A 15,712-nucleotide genomic window follows, 5' to 3' on the forward strand; every position below is an offset into this window, starting at 1 on the left:
TGGACTGACAGTGCAATTGATCCTCCATGCCTGGCGGTTCCTGGCGGTTCCTGGCGGTTCCTCGTGGTTCCTGGTATTTTGTGTTTCCACCCTTAAGAGAACCACAGTGGTTACAGTGCAGTTTTGAATGACTGTTGGCCTCCACCCAAACCTCCCTTACCTGCATGTTTAGATCAGCAGGCGGTGAATCTGATTTGATTGGAAGCTTTTTATGTATGTGCCCCGGAGTCACCAAAAATATTTAAGTGTTTACAGGAAGAGGAGAGAGGGATTTCGATATGTGAATATGTAAAAAGCCTTTTTACATATACCAACAGAATGTAGGATTAGAAGCAACATTTTGTTTTATTTGATGTTTTAAGTCAAAAAGGTTGGAAACCGGTGAGCTACACATGCATCAATGGCAAAACATGTTTAACATGTGATGATAGGAGTGTTAGAATAACACTGAACCAGCACTGCAATTTGCTTACTGGCTGTTTCACAATTTGACGGTTTATTTTATGATTATTATTGCTTTTGTAACAACTTTGATTCACTGGTTTTGAAAACTGATTCTTTATGTAAAATTTCAGTCTGTTAATTTGACTTCCAGGCAACATTACAGAAGTCTGAAGGTATTTCTAGAAAGTGAAAATACCCAGAAATTAACATACCTACACACTCAGAGCATTTTAGGGGACACCAGCTGCTTAGAAGTAGTGGAACTGCTAGACTTGTTAGTGAAATGAGGGGGGAAGTGGTCGACTCGGGACTACTTCAACAGTTTCTTTTAAAAATTCCCATGAGCAAGGCAGTGAGGTCGCTGCAGTGAGGTCTGAATGTGGAGCAAGCTGTGACACCAGTCAGCTTTTCATGGATAACTAAGGGTTAAAACACACACAGAAAAAACGTAACACACACACATACTGGTGTTTCTGACGTTTCCAGTGCGTTGGCTGTGGTTTTGGCTGTGGCGAAGGCCGAGCCTGAGATCAACGGAGGCCATTGTTACCCCGAGCGAGAGAGACGAACCATTCTTTCCACTTTCCATTTCAACTCTTGTCTGTGATTAGTGTTTGTGAGGGACGGCTCATCTTTCCAGCTGTTATAGAAAACGATGAAGGCTAACACGTTTGATGTTTCGAGTGAAAAATCATAAACAAATCCAACTCCATCAGCGGCATTCGGTTACATTCTCTGAAAAACCAAGCTTTCATGTGTTTTATGTTTGTTTGCAGAGAAAGTTTTACTGTATTCTCTGTAGTTTGTGGAGCTGACGAGGCTCTGCACGTCTTTTTTTCTTTGACCTGGCATTACCCAAAAACTCACAGTAAGAGAATCCTAAACACAACATCACATTAACTTGACTTTTCAGGCTCAATGTTGAGTCTCAGCAGTAGCTTCAGCAAAGGAAAATACAAGTAAGAACTTACAGGGAAAATACGACCCAATACATGCAGTCTGAGGAACAGAGCGCACTGGTTGTCCTGATGGTCAGAACACTCTGTACCTCCTCTACACATTTTGTGGTTTGCAGTGCACATATATTTAAAATATTTCATATCTATATTTCACAGAACTTCTTTTTCAAAACGGGACACAGCACCAGAGAACTGAAATCTGCAGTGAAGTGATTCTCAAGGTTGACACATCTTCTCAATTTTAAAAATAGTCACAGGATCTGACTGCTCAATGGCTTTTTTTTTAAAAAGGTGACTTTTTCCTGATCAAACCGGCAAGATTATTCTGCATGTGCATGTTTTCTAGTGCTACAGTTGGTATTTTGTAAAACCTACAACTTGTAGATATGGGAAGTGGGTCTCGGTGGAAGTGAACATTTTCAGTCCACTTCTGTCTTAACCAATCCATCTGCTCTCAGTTGGTTGATTGATTGATTGATTCCTCTCTGGGATGCTGAACCTTTAGCTAACTGCATGACTTGTCTTGTTCCATCTTGTCTTTGTTTCCTCCTGATTCCTGGAGTGTAATCTCTTAAAGATAATTCCTAATCTACTCTTCTTGTGTCCTCTCATCTTGTCTCATTTAAAAAAAAGTCTTGTTTTTGTCCCCTGAATCCTAAAGGTCCGTGTAACCTTCTTGAAAACTTTTGTTTTCATCCTCTTTGTCCTTGACTCTTTGGTAATCGACATGGATGCCCTTTACAGCCGACTCCACTGTGTTTGTCCTTGAAATCTACCCACTTGCCTCCTGATTTCTAATGGTAGTAAGTGTTAGTCTTCTTTTCTATTACCTCATCTTGTCTACAACCCTTTTTATGGGACCTATCCTGTTGTCTTCTTTTGTCCTGTCCCCTCATGTCCTTGTCTACTAGTATCTTGTCTTCTGAGTGATATTACCCTACCTTAACAGCTTCAGTGGAGGTTGTCCCTTTTTGAAAGTTCATGAATTTATCATCCTACCATCACCTTCAGTGCTGGGCTGCAGCTCCACGAACTGTAACATGGTGCTGACGGAGGCCCAGGGGGAATTCACGTCGCCCTGCTACCCCCAGAAATATCCCAATTCGCAGGCCTGTAAGTGGACCATGCAGGCCCCCACCGGCTTCATCATCCAGCTCTCCTTCCTTGACTTTGACCTGGAGGAGGCGCCTGGCTGCATCTACGACCGGGTCGTGGTGAACACGGGAAACACAGACGTTAAGTTCTGCGGTCTGACGGCCAACGGGCTGACGCTGAACTCGACAGGGGACGTGATGGAGCTGTCCTTTGTCTCCGACTTCAGCGTGCAGAAGAGGGGGTTCAGTGTTAGCTTCCGGCACGGTAGGTTCAGGCTGACCCCAAGGTCCTGTTCTTCAAATGTATTTTAACGAAAGTGATCCTGTTAATTGTAATTGTTGAAGGCAGTTTGAGGTTTGGTTTGTTAATCTTAGCTCTACCTTTGAAATAAAGGCACCATGGGTAAAGAGTTGAAACCATGATCAGCACTCATATAATTGGCTAAGTTATATACTTATATGATGCATGTGTAGTGGAGTCTCTCAGTATGCACTGAGGGAATACAATCATAGACAGACATAAGTCTCATTTACGTGTTTTCCCGCATTGTTACTGCTGTCTTACATTTTAACTTTAAAGTTTCCTTGTAAAATCAAAATTGTATCAACTTACTCACCATACCTATAAAAAAGTGAATCCTTTGCATCTAAAAATGAGTTCATATGTTGCCGTTCAACTTAAAAACTCTCGATCATGACCCAGCTAACTGTGAGCTGCTTGCCAGTCAACGTCACATGGTCATCCCAGTGAGAACGAACAGTTCTCCGCAGTCTTTTGGTAATTTTCCAGTGGCTCTGATGTCTCCGTAACACTTTGAACAGAAGATATAATTCCTTTTAAACTTTAGGCTATAGGTGAAATCTAAAATGTGTTGCTGCCGCATTAGTTTGTCTGAGGGTAAAGTTAAGCTTCATGTTTTTATTGGACAGTTAAACTTTGTACAACAGCACTGCCTCTGTGGACCTTTGGCTCCTTATATGTAAAGTTCTCACCATACCTCAGCAAAAATGATTAAATATATGTAAATGAAAAGAAACAGAGGCAGCGTGATGTATGATATTTATACATTTATTTTTATTGTAAACATTCATTACACTGATGACAACTGGCATATCGGTTGACTGCATCTCACAGTCAACACGGCTGAAATCTCAGAAAAAGCAAGTGGACTTTTAAGTTGAAATGATTTTGTCACAAAATAAGTTCTTTGTTTGAACTCCCAAGAATGCAACTTCCAACTCGGCGTACTCTAAACTGAGAAAGGTCTATCAGTGTGTTCTTAGCCTGTCGGCTCTTAGCTTGTTGTGTAGCTCTTCTGCTGCCAAGTTGCCAAAAAGAATCACTTAAAGCAGCTTTAATTTAAGTTTGAAACCACAGTGATTGGTGGTTTCTACAGCGAGTGGATCAGCATCACAGAGTCTGAGGTATCGACCCACCAAAGGAAGACTTGGCTTTTCTGACAGCAGTGTTTGCTGTGGTGTTTTGGTACATCTGTGTGTATGTGTCTCCATGCACGTTTGCATGGGTATTTGTATGTGTGTGAGTGGTGTTTTTCCATTGCACACTGGCTGTTAGCTTGTTGCTCTCGGCCAGCAGCTCCAGCCAGAGTCGTTCTGCTGGGAAAAGCTTTGAGACATGAAGTTTCAAAAAGACTAACTTTCTGATTCATCAATATTTGTGGATGAAGTGTGTTTTCAGAAATGTACAATTATATAAAACACTCACTTGTATTTCTATGTATATTTTTTGAGAATTGAACCCCAAGTGCCTCGCTCTTCAGTCAAACTTTGATCAAAAAGGTTCAAATGTTTTATGACGACAAGTTAGGACATAAACTTGATAAAACAGAAATGAAAAGTTTCTCTAATTTAGAATTAGACGACGAGTTGAAATAAAGATGGATGAGAACATTTTACTCACTTATGTCCATTTTCTTTCTTGTTATGATGTATTTTCACTCTGCATTTTCCCACTTTCCTCTTTCATTTGTTCTGCCTTTCAAATTCCTTTCTTCCTTTCTGTTTTTGTTTTATTTTCATTCTTCATTTCTTCACTCTGATTCATTCCTTTGATGCCTCTTTCATTTCTGCCTTCATTACGTTTTCCTTTCTTTGCCTATACTTCTTTAATTCTTTCACTTTTTTCTCTTTTGTTGCTTTTCTTTCTCAATCGTCTCCTAACTTTTCCTTTCCTTAATTTTTTGCTTCCTTTTCTGTCTTTCTGTCCCTCCGTCCTTCCTGCCGCTATGTGTTTTCTTTATCTTTTTCTTTGCTCCTCTTCTTACCTTCTTTCCTTTCTTCTTCTCCTCCTTTCTTCTCTTCTTCCATCTCATCTTTCTAGTTGCCGTGGCCCTGAGGAACCAGAAGGTCAACATACCCAACGGCAATGGCCAGATCACCAAGGTTGCCAACTCCGTTACCATACCGACGCTCAGTCACCTGACCGTATGCTTCGAGCTGGAACGCCTCAGCTTGAAACAGGTTCGCAACACACAGGGCTGTAGGGTGATGAAGCTACATTTGTTTGAGCTCCAGACATGAAATCCCGTTTGTGGTGTCATGAAACCCCCTGAAAACTTGGAAAGTATTTCTCTATAACATCGAAAGCCTTGAAAACTTATTTTCTCAATCAGCTTCTTACTATGAGGGATGGGGTCCTTTAGGAAAACATTATTTTCTGCCACAGTTATATTTATTTCATGATTGAATCTTCAGTGTCGTTAAATATTCATGACAAAATAAGTAACATCGAAATATATCTTTAGGTATAATTTATTTTACAGTCAACAGACAAAAACTATAATCTGCTTCATCAGGAATGTGCACAAAAGTACGTGACATCACCTTCTTTCAGCTGAGCCCTGCCCACTTCGAACCAGTGAGAGAAGTTTAGACGAAAATACAGAAATGTGAAATAACCAAAACTGTTCTAACTTTGTGTCATGTGGGACTCCATCTCTCATAGTAAGAATCTGATTTGGAAAATGTGTTTTCAGAGCCTTTATATAATAGCATATAATAGCATCAGACATCAGCAGCTTTACGTTGAAATTCCAGCGTCTCTGGTCTGCAGCTTCGAAAGGCCGCCGTTACCGACTCGGCTGTCAGCAAATGAACGTGTGGCATCGGTAAACTGAGTCGTGTTGGCCTTTTATTTTTAAACGTAAGCATAAATATACATATCTGTGTGTTCTCACACGGCAGATTAACCTATAAAAAGTATAAAAGTGAAAGTCTGGATATGAAGTAAACAAACTGAAGTAATTTTAGAGGTTTTGGTATCTGTCTGATTATAATCAGAAAATAAAATCAGAGCGCACTCTTTTGTTTTGTCTGATAAATAGATAAACAGTTTTATATATTTTAATTCATTTAATCTACTTTTCACTATTTCTAAAATTTAAGGATTCCGATTAAAATGAGAGCAGATAAACTTGATCAGGACGTCCGTATTAATATTAGGTGGTGAGCAGCAGCTTTTGCTTTTAAGAAATTACAGCTCAAATTTTTGTGGCTTCACCTGCAAGTGAAGTTTGTGTTGCTGTTTTTGATGTTGCTGTTTTGCACACGACATTTTGCTGTTTGCCTTAAACTCATTAAGAGTTCTCTTGGTTCCTGAACAGACTGAGTGGATCTTCACCTACTATGACAGGAGCAACAACATGGCGCTGAGTTTGGGCTCGGATCAGAGCGGCATGAAGATGATTGTTGACGGAGTGATCTGCCCGATCGATTCGATCATCACCTCCGCTGACTTCACTTCCTCCATGAAGCCTTTCTGTGTGCTCTGGACTTCATCAAATGGCCGGGTGGCAGTCTATGTCAATGAACAGTACTGGGCCAAGACCTGCGCCACCTCTAGTGGGCACTCTGTACCAGGTGGTGGACTGTTCCGGTTAGGAGGTAAACCGGGGTTTGGAGTTTTACCATTTAAGTTTTTAATGAATGATCTCTTGAAGTGAGCACTGATTGGTGATTTGAAGGTCTAAAGGAAACGTAGATTAAAACCAGGCTATATATGGGTGAAAGATAAAGATATCTAAAAAATGCTGCATTCAATGACTGTATGTTAGTGTCAAGATATTTCAGTCTGGACCAAAGTGGTGGACCGAGCCACACTGCTAGCATGACTGAGAAACAGATGGGAATAAATCCAGTATAAAACAGTCCTATTCACTGATTTTCAACATTGCTGAAAACCTGAGATACTAAAAATACAGATATATGTGATGGTTGAACGTTTTCTGTTATCTAACCTGTGATGCCTGTGTGACTGTCTGTGTTCAGGGCAGCAGAGCTTCCACGGGAACATGTATAACCTCCGGCTGTGGGATTACGCCATGACGGAGCAGCAGCTCAAAGCGTTAAACTGTGACACGGTGGGCAACGTCGTCGACTGGGACAACAGCCACTGGACCATCCCGTCCACTCTGGCTCAGACCGACGCCACGCTCAGCTGCAGTGAGTACAGGAAATGATCAGTCTGACCTCAGAACAGTGGACGCATGTGAAGTTTGAATTCATAATCTGAAGCTGACACATGATAAGACACCACAGGATGGACAGGCATGAGCATACTGTAAAGTGGGTTCCAACAGGGCTAAATCAAAGCTAAACCCATGTTGTAGAGGTTTAAACGTCGCTATTCACCAGATCTCCGGAGGTCGTTCTTTAGTTCTGCGTGTGGAAAGAACTTTTTTAAAGGTAACAGCTTCTGGGATTCAGCTTCTTCAGGGTTACTCATAAACTCTTTACACGAAAATAAAAGTAACACGTTTGACCAAAAGCTGTGTGCAAAATATGCTCATTGAAAAAAGTAATTTATTCTGTTACTTTTCACTCATTAAAGTAATTTAGTTTTGCTTTAACACAATTATAGTATTTTGAAACCAGTCCCAAAAAAAGCTGAATAAAAGAAGGATCTATTCTCTACGTGAGAACGAGTCCTCATCAGAAACGATGCGTTGAAAGTGACATGTCACCCCTGGCAGATGTTTTAATAAGCAAGCAACAAACAATCATTCAACGAGATAACGTTGTGGTTTGAAATGTTAATTCTAACACCTGTATTTAATCAATCAGTGTCTTTTCAAGACACTTTGCATCGTCCCTCCGCGTCATTTCAGCATCAGAGCGAATTATTTACAGTGATTTATCTGTTGACATATCAAAATCCAATATTTATCCAATAATTAAATTCATATGTAAATGACTATCTTAAGATAATCACAATCAAATGGCTATTAACCAAAACTCTGGTAATATTGTTGTGTTGCTGATTTTACAGTAGTCCCCCTAACTTTAACTTTAAAGCATCCAAGACTCAAACGTATTTAGTAACAAGTACTGTGTGTGTATCACAGCCTGATCTGCTCCCTTATTCTCATTTTCATGAAGCGCCAGGTTCATTTTTATCTCATATGTTTAAGGTTTGAATGCTCCAAACTGTTCGGTCATGCACCAAACCACCAGAGAGAACCAGAGTGCGTTTGTTGCTTGTCACATGAAATCTCAAAAAGTCCTTCGCTGTGTCCTAAATTATTCCCTGTGAAATAGCAACAGTGTTTTTACAGTGTACTTTAAATCTAACATCAGAAACAGAAAGTCATTACATCTATCACTACTTTATCTTTTATTGCTGATAAATCATTTCATAGCAAATAAAAGCAGTAAATAACAATCAGTAAAAACTTGAACTGGTTATTTTTTTCAAAATCGTTGTGTTGCTGACAAGTCACCTGAGATATCACGTAAAATACCGCGCATACACACACACACACACACACACACACACACACACACACACACATACACTGTATTGTACCATGCAGGAACCTAAAGTACTAAATGTTTCAGTCTGTTTGCTATCAGGGTGGAAAATTACAACCAGACTTCAGCCAAATTCTGGTAAATTGTGACTGCGGCTGGTAAGGTAATTGACTCCAGCAACCAGCCATCTTTCTGATTCCTGCTCTGTTCTAAAAACCCAGTTGGCTGGTAAAATACACTGCGAGTGGTCAAATCCCTACACACACACACACACACACACACACACACACACACACACACACACACACGTACTACTGTATGAACTGAAAAGGAAATAAGATCAAATCACGTGCAATTACATTGCTTATTTATTGCAAGGTTTTTCACAGTGTTTATTAGTACATAAGCATCTTAAATGCATTATGCACGCATACAAGCTCACACACACACACACACACACACACACACACACTGGTACAAATGACTCTCCTAACACACTTACAAACCTGAAACCAAGTTTACATAATTAACCTTTTTCTCACCGTATTTAAGTGTTAACCATGAAAGAAAGTGTAAGAGTACACTGTGTGTGTGTGTGTGTGTGTGTGTGTGTGTGTGTGTGTGTGTGTGTCCACGGAGTGGTACTGTACCTCTTATTTAAAACGCTGTAAATGAGTGTATAGCCACAGGAGGTTAGCCACAGTGGTTTCAGTGAAATTCCTGCCAATGCTGTACCCACTGGAGAACGGGCCTGTGTGTGTGTGTGTGTGGTGTGTGTGTGTGTGTGTGTGTGTGTGTGCATGCTTGTATGCTTTGGAGACCTGCAGTGGTTTTCAAGAAATGCATGATTCTGCACGAAGTTTCCTGACTCTCTTGTATGCACACACACACACACACACACACACACACACACACACGCGCACACACACACAGTGAAAGGGCCCCAGTTCTACCTGACATGTTATCTACTGAGAGACTGACACATTGTAAACCAACGTGTGAATGAAATCTTTGATGTCAGTCTTGTTTTTAACAGCTCGGAATCCCATCAGGTTTGTTTGATTTGATCTAATGGTGCAAAACAAGATCACATCAACAACGTGACAGCGATATTAACAACGAAAAAGAAATAGAAATAGATATATGTCCAGAAAGACAAGACAGTTACACAAGATAAAATAACAGACATATGAGTTTGTGAAAGTTGGCTTTGAGTATAATTTGGTTTTCTGGTGGCGTCCACACACAAGTTTATTTTATATACTATTTGTATAGTTTATATATATATTCGTATAGTATACAGAGTTTGGGGCATTATTACAAGACACCTGGATTCAAACCGAGCGTTGGGACACGACTGTGACAGGTCAAGGTTAAAAGCAGAAAACACTAATGGAGGTCACTTTTTAAGTTGTTCAAATAATTCAGCACGGTAAATTGGTGAATACAACCTGTCAGAGCAGGCTGCTTGTCCTAATGAACAACAGAATCGTTGCGTCCTCATGTCTCTTCAGTTAGCTTGAAGGGCCGTAGACAGGTTTATAGGAATAAAAGATACATAAGATTAAGATGTAAATGTCAGAACATAATGAGCTCGGAGCCAGTGCGTCTACAGGTGACGCTATCTTGCAGTAGAGAGGAGGAGAAATGCTAAAGTCTTTATTTATTAGTTCATTATTTGAAATTTAAACACCTTGATTATTGGAATCCGCTTATAAGATATTCATTATGTCCATTTTTCATAGTGGAATGTAATTCTCCAAAGACAGAGGACATGACCTGAGCATCTTTAATAGTAGCTGTGACTTTAGAAACTTATTGTTGTCATATATAATAATACTGTTAACATACATGCCAATACAGTCGAAATGATCAGCTTCAGACCTGGGCTGTCGAAAGTCCACTTCATTCCTCTTTCTACGCTGTGCTGACGTACTATAAATGTACTAAACACTTTTTATCTGAACACACAAGGTGACTAAAGAGAAGTGAAAAATAAACCCATCATCATTCGTATCTTCTCGGTCTGTATGTTGACGTGTTTCTGAGGGATCTGTCTAATTCCTGGACCTTCAAACCACCTTTATCTTGTGCATGTCTGGCTGATTGCCTCAGTGATTGACCCTCCATGTTCAAGCCATTATTACATGACTGACTGCTTATATTCTGCCTATTAATAATGATCTGTGTAATTGACAGTTTGACCTTGTTGTTGCAGTTTTTCTCATTGTGTGTAATTAACCAGCCTCCCATCCTGCAGCCATTATTAACTGATCGCCTCATTGACTAATTGACCTCTCATCAATGTGATAGCTCTAAAATTGTATTGTATTTTCCCGAAGTGGCCAGCCGCCCACATTTTTATTAACTGATGCTGTTTTGACTGATGTCCACTAATCTGTCTTTCTCTTCACAGTCTGCTACCCTCATTGCATTCACTTAACTACTGCTGCGCCAACTAGTGGTGAGTGCTGCTAACACCCTGCTAATGTATGTGTATGTCTATGTGTGTGTGTGTGTGTGTGTGTGCGTGTCCCGGAGGTAAGTATACATTTGGTTGTGCTAGCAGAGCTATGATGCATGGATAAGAATGTCAACTTTTCGGTATGTTTGTGCTTATACAAAACCTTTCCTACGAAGTGTTGAAATGTCTTGTAAGATTGCTTAATATCTATTTTAGTGTTTGAACCCCTTGCACGCTCAGCTTAGGGACAACAATGGCTGCTGGACATGTAGTTGCGGTTCTAATCATATTCTCAGGTTCAGACGGTCTGATGCACATCGGGCGTTCGGCAGGCTCCACTCGTGTCGCTCACAGGGTCATCCTGGTGATGTGGATCACACGAGTGCGATGGTTTTCACAACGCCACCAACAAACCGTCAGTCAGAAACAGTCTTCCTGCCAGAGTGCGGTAGGCCGTCCTGGAACGTGTTGTGCAACAGTGTCACTGGTGTCGGGCTGAAGTCGGGCTTGTGAGAGAATAGAAACATAACCGCTATCAGCTGGATATGTCTATGGAATATTTTTGGTTTGTTATTAAATCTGTTCAGGTTTAGCTCATCAAAAAAGTTATAGAAACACAAAAGATTGACATTCAAAGAACTCAAGTTTGGCGAAATAGATTATTTATTTTATTTATCTAAGTGACAATCAGAATAGTTCTCGCATTGCTCTGTGGTAATAAGAGATAAGACTTGATAAGAGATTTGTTAGACTTTTACAGATGTTTTGACAATTCAGAACCAAATGGAACTGGTTTTCCCAAATCAACCAACCAATAATCGAAGATCTGCTGTTTTGATCTCTGACAGGTGGGGTTATTTCAGGAGTGCTGACATGTGCTTCACATGTGCTTCACATGTGCTTCACATGTGCTTCACATGTGCCACCGCTGAAGAGATCCACATGTGAAGGGACTGTGTGATCGGGGAGCGTATCATACTGTCAAACTCATGTCAGTTGTCTTTTGAGCTTTGACAGTAATACCCCATTTACACCTGGCATTAGAATGCGGTCTGTATGTGGATACGCAATCTGGATAAGGAAAACTTGTTCATGCAGGTGTACATGCATGCAGAACGCAATGTTTTTAGATGATGTCAGCTTCATAGCATTGTATTTGTTCATCTGGCCATCGTTGCCTGGTTAACATTCACATGCGTGTTAGCCACCGTACCTTCTCAGTTTTACATAACCAAGGTCAGGTTACTGGTCGTGGTTAGTGGTGTGGAGGTGTAGGCTGTTTCCAAGCAGGGAAGATCTAATGAAAGGCGCTATTCAGTTGCATTATGGGAAATATAGTGTACATACTGGATATTACTTTGCTGCTTTGATTTTTACCCTTTTTTGAGACTGTCTCTCTCTTGTGACCAAACTAATGTGCATTATGCATTCTGAAATAAGTGGACGACTCTTCGCAGTCCTGTCTTACTCACTTGTAGTGTCACAGCTACAAGACCACATTCTTTAGTTTCTTTTTCTTTTCAGGATGATTAGATATTATTTTTATGCAGTCATAACCTCCGTGATGGTGGTGATCTGGAGATCTGAGACAGGACTGTAGACGGAGGTTTGATTTCATCGCGTCACTGAAATCGTTCAGTGGCTGTAGTAATACCACAATTTGGACCAAACGAGCCACTGTTCATTTTCTCCTGAATATGTGAGGAGTTTGTTGTGATTCAGACAGGTCGAAGCGTTTTCAGCAGGTTTTGATACAATATGTTCTATAACCAGGTCTGCAGTTGAAAGATTTCCGTAGGCAGCAGCATGTTGTGGCTGTTGTGTTCAAGGTCTGCAGAAGCTTAGAGATTCACGTTCTGTTTGACTGCTTCATCAAAGAGGCCCTGCTGAAGTCCACCGACACAGCCTGAATACCTTCAAACACACACGTACAACCCCTGTGTCACGCACACACACAATCACACAAACAGACACTCACATGGACACACACCACTGTTACAGGCTCCATCCAGGCAGTTCAAAGGGCCAACAGGCGGCCTTGATCTGGGCTCTCTTAACTGGACGCAGAAGTAAAATGTTTCTTTCCTGACACGCTAAGATCAGCAGTGATGCTATGAATAAAAAGTAATGTGAATAATATCTAGTGCTTTGGTCTAGAAATAAGTGGTCAAACAATCTAACCAGCCAGAGCTTTCACAACGCTGGCAACGCAAAGGTTGTTCTGAATAACAGGCAGCAGAACTAGTGACACAAATGGGGCTTTCATGGCTTGCATGGCTGCATTGATTACAGAATTAGTAATACATAAAGATGAGATGAACTTAATTGATGCCTGAAGGGAAACTGGGTAATTGCAGCAGCAGGAAACAGAAACTGAGGATTAGTTTGTAAAACAGAAGGTGATATATTGACTCTACATTCACAGATGTCTGCTGCTCAGAGATTAGAAATGATCCGATGTCACCAACAGTTCACACGTTTCTGTGCAAAGAGTTTGGGTGCAGACGGTTCAAATAAGGGTCACCGACTACAAGAACAGATAGTACACAATCAACTTTAGATAAATACACATGCATGTCAGGACCATATGAAAGTATACAGAGTTGTCCAGGGCAGTGAGTAGAAGCAGGGCAGCACTGTGGAGAAACAAACACTTTGGGGACAGTCTGAGTGAAATGTTGTGTTTTAGCCTTTGGACCCTCCTTCCATGGAGGTTTACAGAGTTCCAGGAAGGATTAGACCAGATAGGTAAGGTCACATTTGAAGCCAGCACTGTTTGGACAGGCAATTTTACAGCCTCAGAGCCCACAAACTTCGACATTTTCCATTCTTCAATAATGGGAGTTTTATGGCTGCTGCTGATGCTGGCTGACTGAGAATTGTTTTTCTCTCTCTCTCATGGCTTTGAGGTTTACTTCCTGGACTGTGTTTAATGAAATCCAGTCATGTTCCTATATGCTGCTTGGCCAAAGTCCTGGAGATACATTTTATAAAGGCCTTAATGATCAAACTGGGTCTTTGCTGAGCTGTGAACACGAGAGGCATGGCAAAGTAGAAACTTATAACGGCTGAACTGCGGAAAACTGCAAAAACAGAATGCATAAAAGACACAATAAAAATAGTTGGAATAGTTTGCAGCCATAGGATTAACATTTTGTTTACAGTCCAAAGTAGGCACCCTGGACAAGTCTTCAAACTGAATTCATTTGCGATTTACACTTTATAGACACATGTAGGCTACATTAGGGGTGTATTCCCTAATATTGCCTCTGAATCCCCGAATTTCCTTCCTCACTGAGACTGGAGACCCGGTTTCTCTTCCTGCTTCCTGCTGAAAGGTGTAGGCTTTAAAACACTTTGAAGTGCTTTGATTTGCTTTAACGTACAACCATAGAATTGTTAGTCATGCTTAAGTTGCCTCGAGCGGATATCGTAGGAAAACAAATGAAATAACTTGACAAATACGTTGATTTAAAAATGTTTCCTCATTATGTTCAAAAATCTAATCCAGTTGCATTTCATATACGAAACATAGTTGCTGTTTCAAGGTATTTGAATATTAATGTAATTTCTAGGTTGATGTTAGCAGCGCTGACTAATCGGCACCCTTTTAACGTAATGTTCATTTTGTCAATGCAGGCTGATCGGTGTAGTCACTGTAGAGAAAGCTCATCAGCCTCAGCTTGTATGGACACTGAGGTATTTTGGTAGCCTGGTGTGCTCTGATTGGTGGACTCTTTCTTGGCGATACTGTTTGACCTCTTGAATCTTACCTGATGACGGTCCAACAAGTCCTTCAAACTAAATGATCAAACATATCATTTGTCTCTGCCTTCCCAACAGGCGCTAATGAGCATCTTCTGATCCGACGGCCAGTTCAGCACTTGGTTGCAGTTAGGGAACGAGGGTGGTCATGGTTCAAAGAAACCTGTAAAACATCCCCTGCCTTCCTCCTTTGTTCCGGACCTACAGAGTCGTAATTATATGGCTGCTACAGGGCTTTGTCATCTGTACAGATACATGTCCTTCTGGGACATTTGCTGAAATGATGCTGTTGTTTTTCTCTGGAGGACAGTCTCCTCAGAACTGTGACCAAACTGATTCACCTCGACAGTTAGGGTTTGGTTAGGTTTAGGCACAAAAACGTATTGGTTAGGAAACACTCTGTCAAGGTTAAAAGAAAACAGTGTTGATTGTTGGTATGAAACAGGAAACAAACAAATGCTGTAATTTTTTCTGAAGGTCTACAGAAACATCCAAAATTGTGGGGCCTACTGGGCACTTTATCAAAATCAGGGACTCTGTTTTTAACTTTAAGTGCCTGCTGCAATATTCACTCCGTTATATATGTTTAAATCAGTCTTTATCACGACTTCATGAATGAATTGAAGCTCAAAATGAAATCCATGTTGGTTTGTTATTCCTGGGTTTGCAGTCCTTAACAGGACATCCAGGCTCCGCAGTGATGTTTTCTCCTCCCAACACCAGAACTTCCAAGTACATCACATTTCCTCCAAGTACATTTCACACTCATTTTTCTTTCCACTCAGAGGTGTGCTTGATTTTGTTTACCTTGAAAATGTTGTTTTCTTTTTACGAGGCTACCAAAGCGCTCTGGACCATTTGAAGCCATTTTAATGTTCCTCTTTGGTCTGGTAATGAGGCTGCTGTTGATGGAGGAGAGAGAGCTGTCGCCAGGCGCCTGCCGAGCGGTGTGTGTGTGTGTGTGTGTGTGTGTGAGAAGGGGAAAGATATATATGTGTATATGTGCGTGTCCATGCTTCATTAGGTAAATTGTGTGTTTTACTTTTGCACTGTATGAGCCTTTACTGTACATGTGTGCATGCATGCTTTGCTAAGTGTGTGTTTGTGTGTTAGGTTATCTTTCGTCTCGTATTGATGCCAGAGGGGAAACATGGAAACCTAAACACACACACACACACACACTTTGTGATGGTGCCTGTCAGTCTAATCTAAAGGAT

At 40.8% G+C, this 15,712-nt stretch overlaps 1 protein-coding gene across 22 annotated transcripts in view; it reads left to right on the forward strand.

Moving 5' to 3' along the window:
- adgrg6 (adhesion G protein-coupled receptor G6) overlaps positions 1–15,712 on the forward strand; it is a 116,208-nt gene that overhangs the window by 35,609 nt on the left and 64,887 nt on the right. For 16 of the 22 annotated variants that reach the window (XM_044168102.1, XM_044168094.1, XM_044168097.1 and 13 more), the window contains exons 3-7: positions 2,415–2,762; positions 4,839–4,978; positions 6,121–6,400; positions 6,785–6,958; positions 10,683–10,730. In XM_044168102.1, coding sequence (XP_044024037.1) covers positions 2,415–2,762; positions 4,839–4,978; positions 6,121–6,400; positions 6,785–6,958; positions 10,683–10,730 — 990 coding nt within the window. The remainder of the gene's footprint in view (positions 1–2,414; positions 2,763–4,838; positions 4,979–6,120; positions 6,401–6,784; positions 6,959–10,682; positions 10,731–15,712) is intronic. The other 6 variants (XM_044168095.1, XM_044168099.1, XM_044168106.1 and 3 more) reach the window with 2 other exon arrangements.

This window comes from Siniperca chuatsi, linkage group LG16 (assembly GCF_020085105.1).
Source record: "Siniperca chuatsi isolate FFG_IHB_CAS linkage group LG16, ASM2008510v1, whole genome shotgun sequence".
In the NCBI taxonomy this organism is placed as follows: Eukaryota; Metazoa; Chordata; class Actinopteri; order Centrarchiformes; family Sinipercidae; genus Siniperca; species Siniperca chuatsi.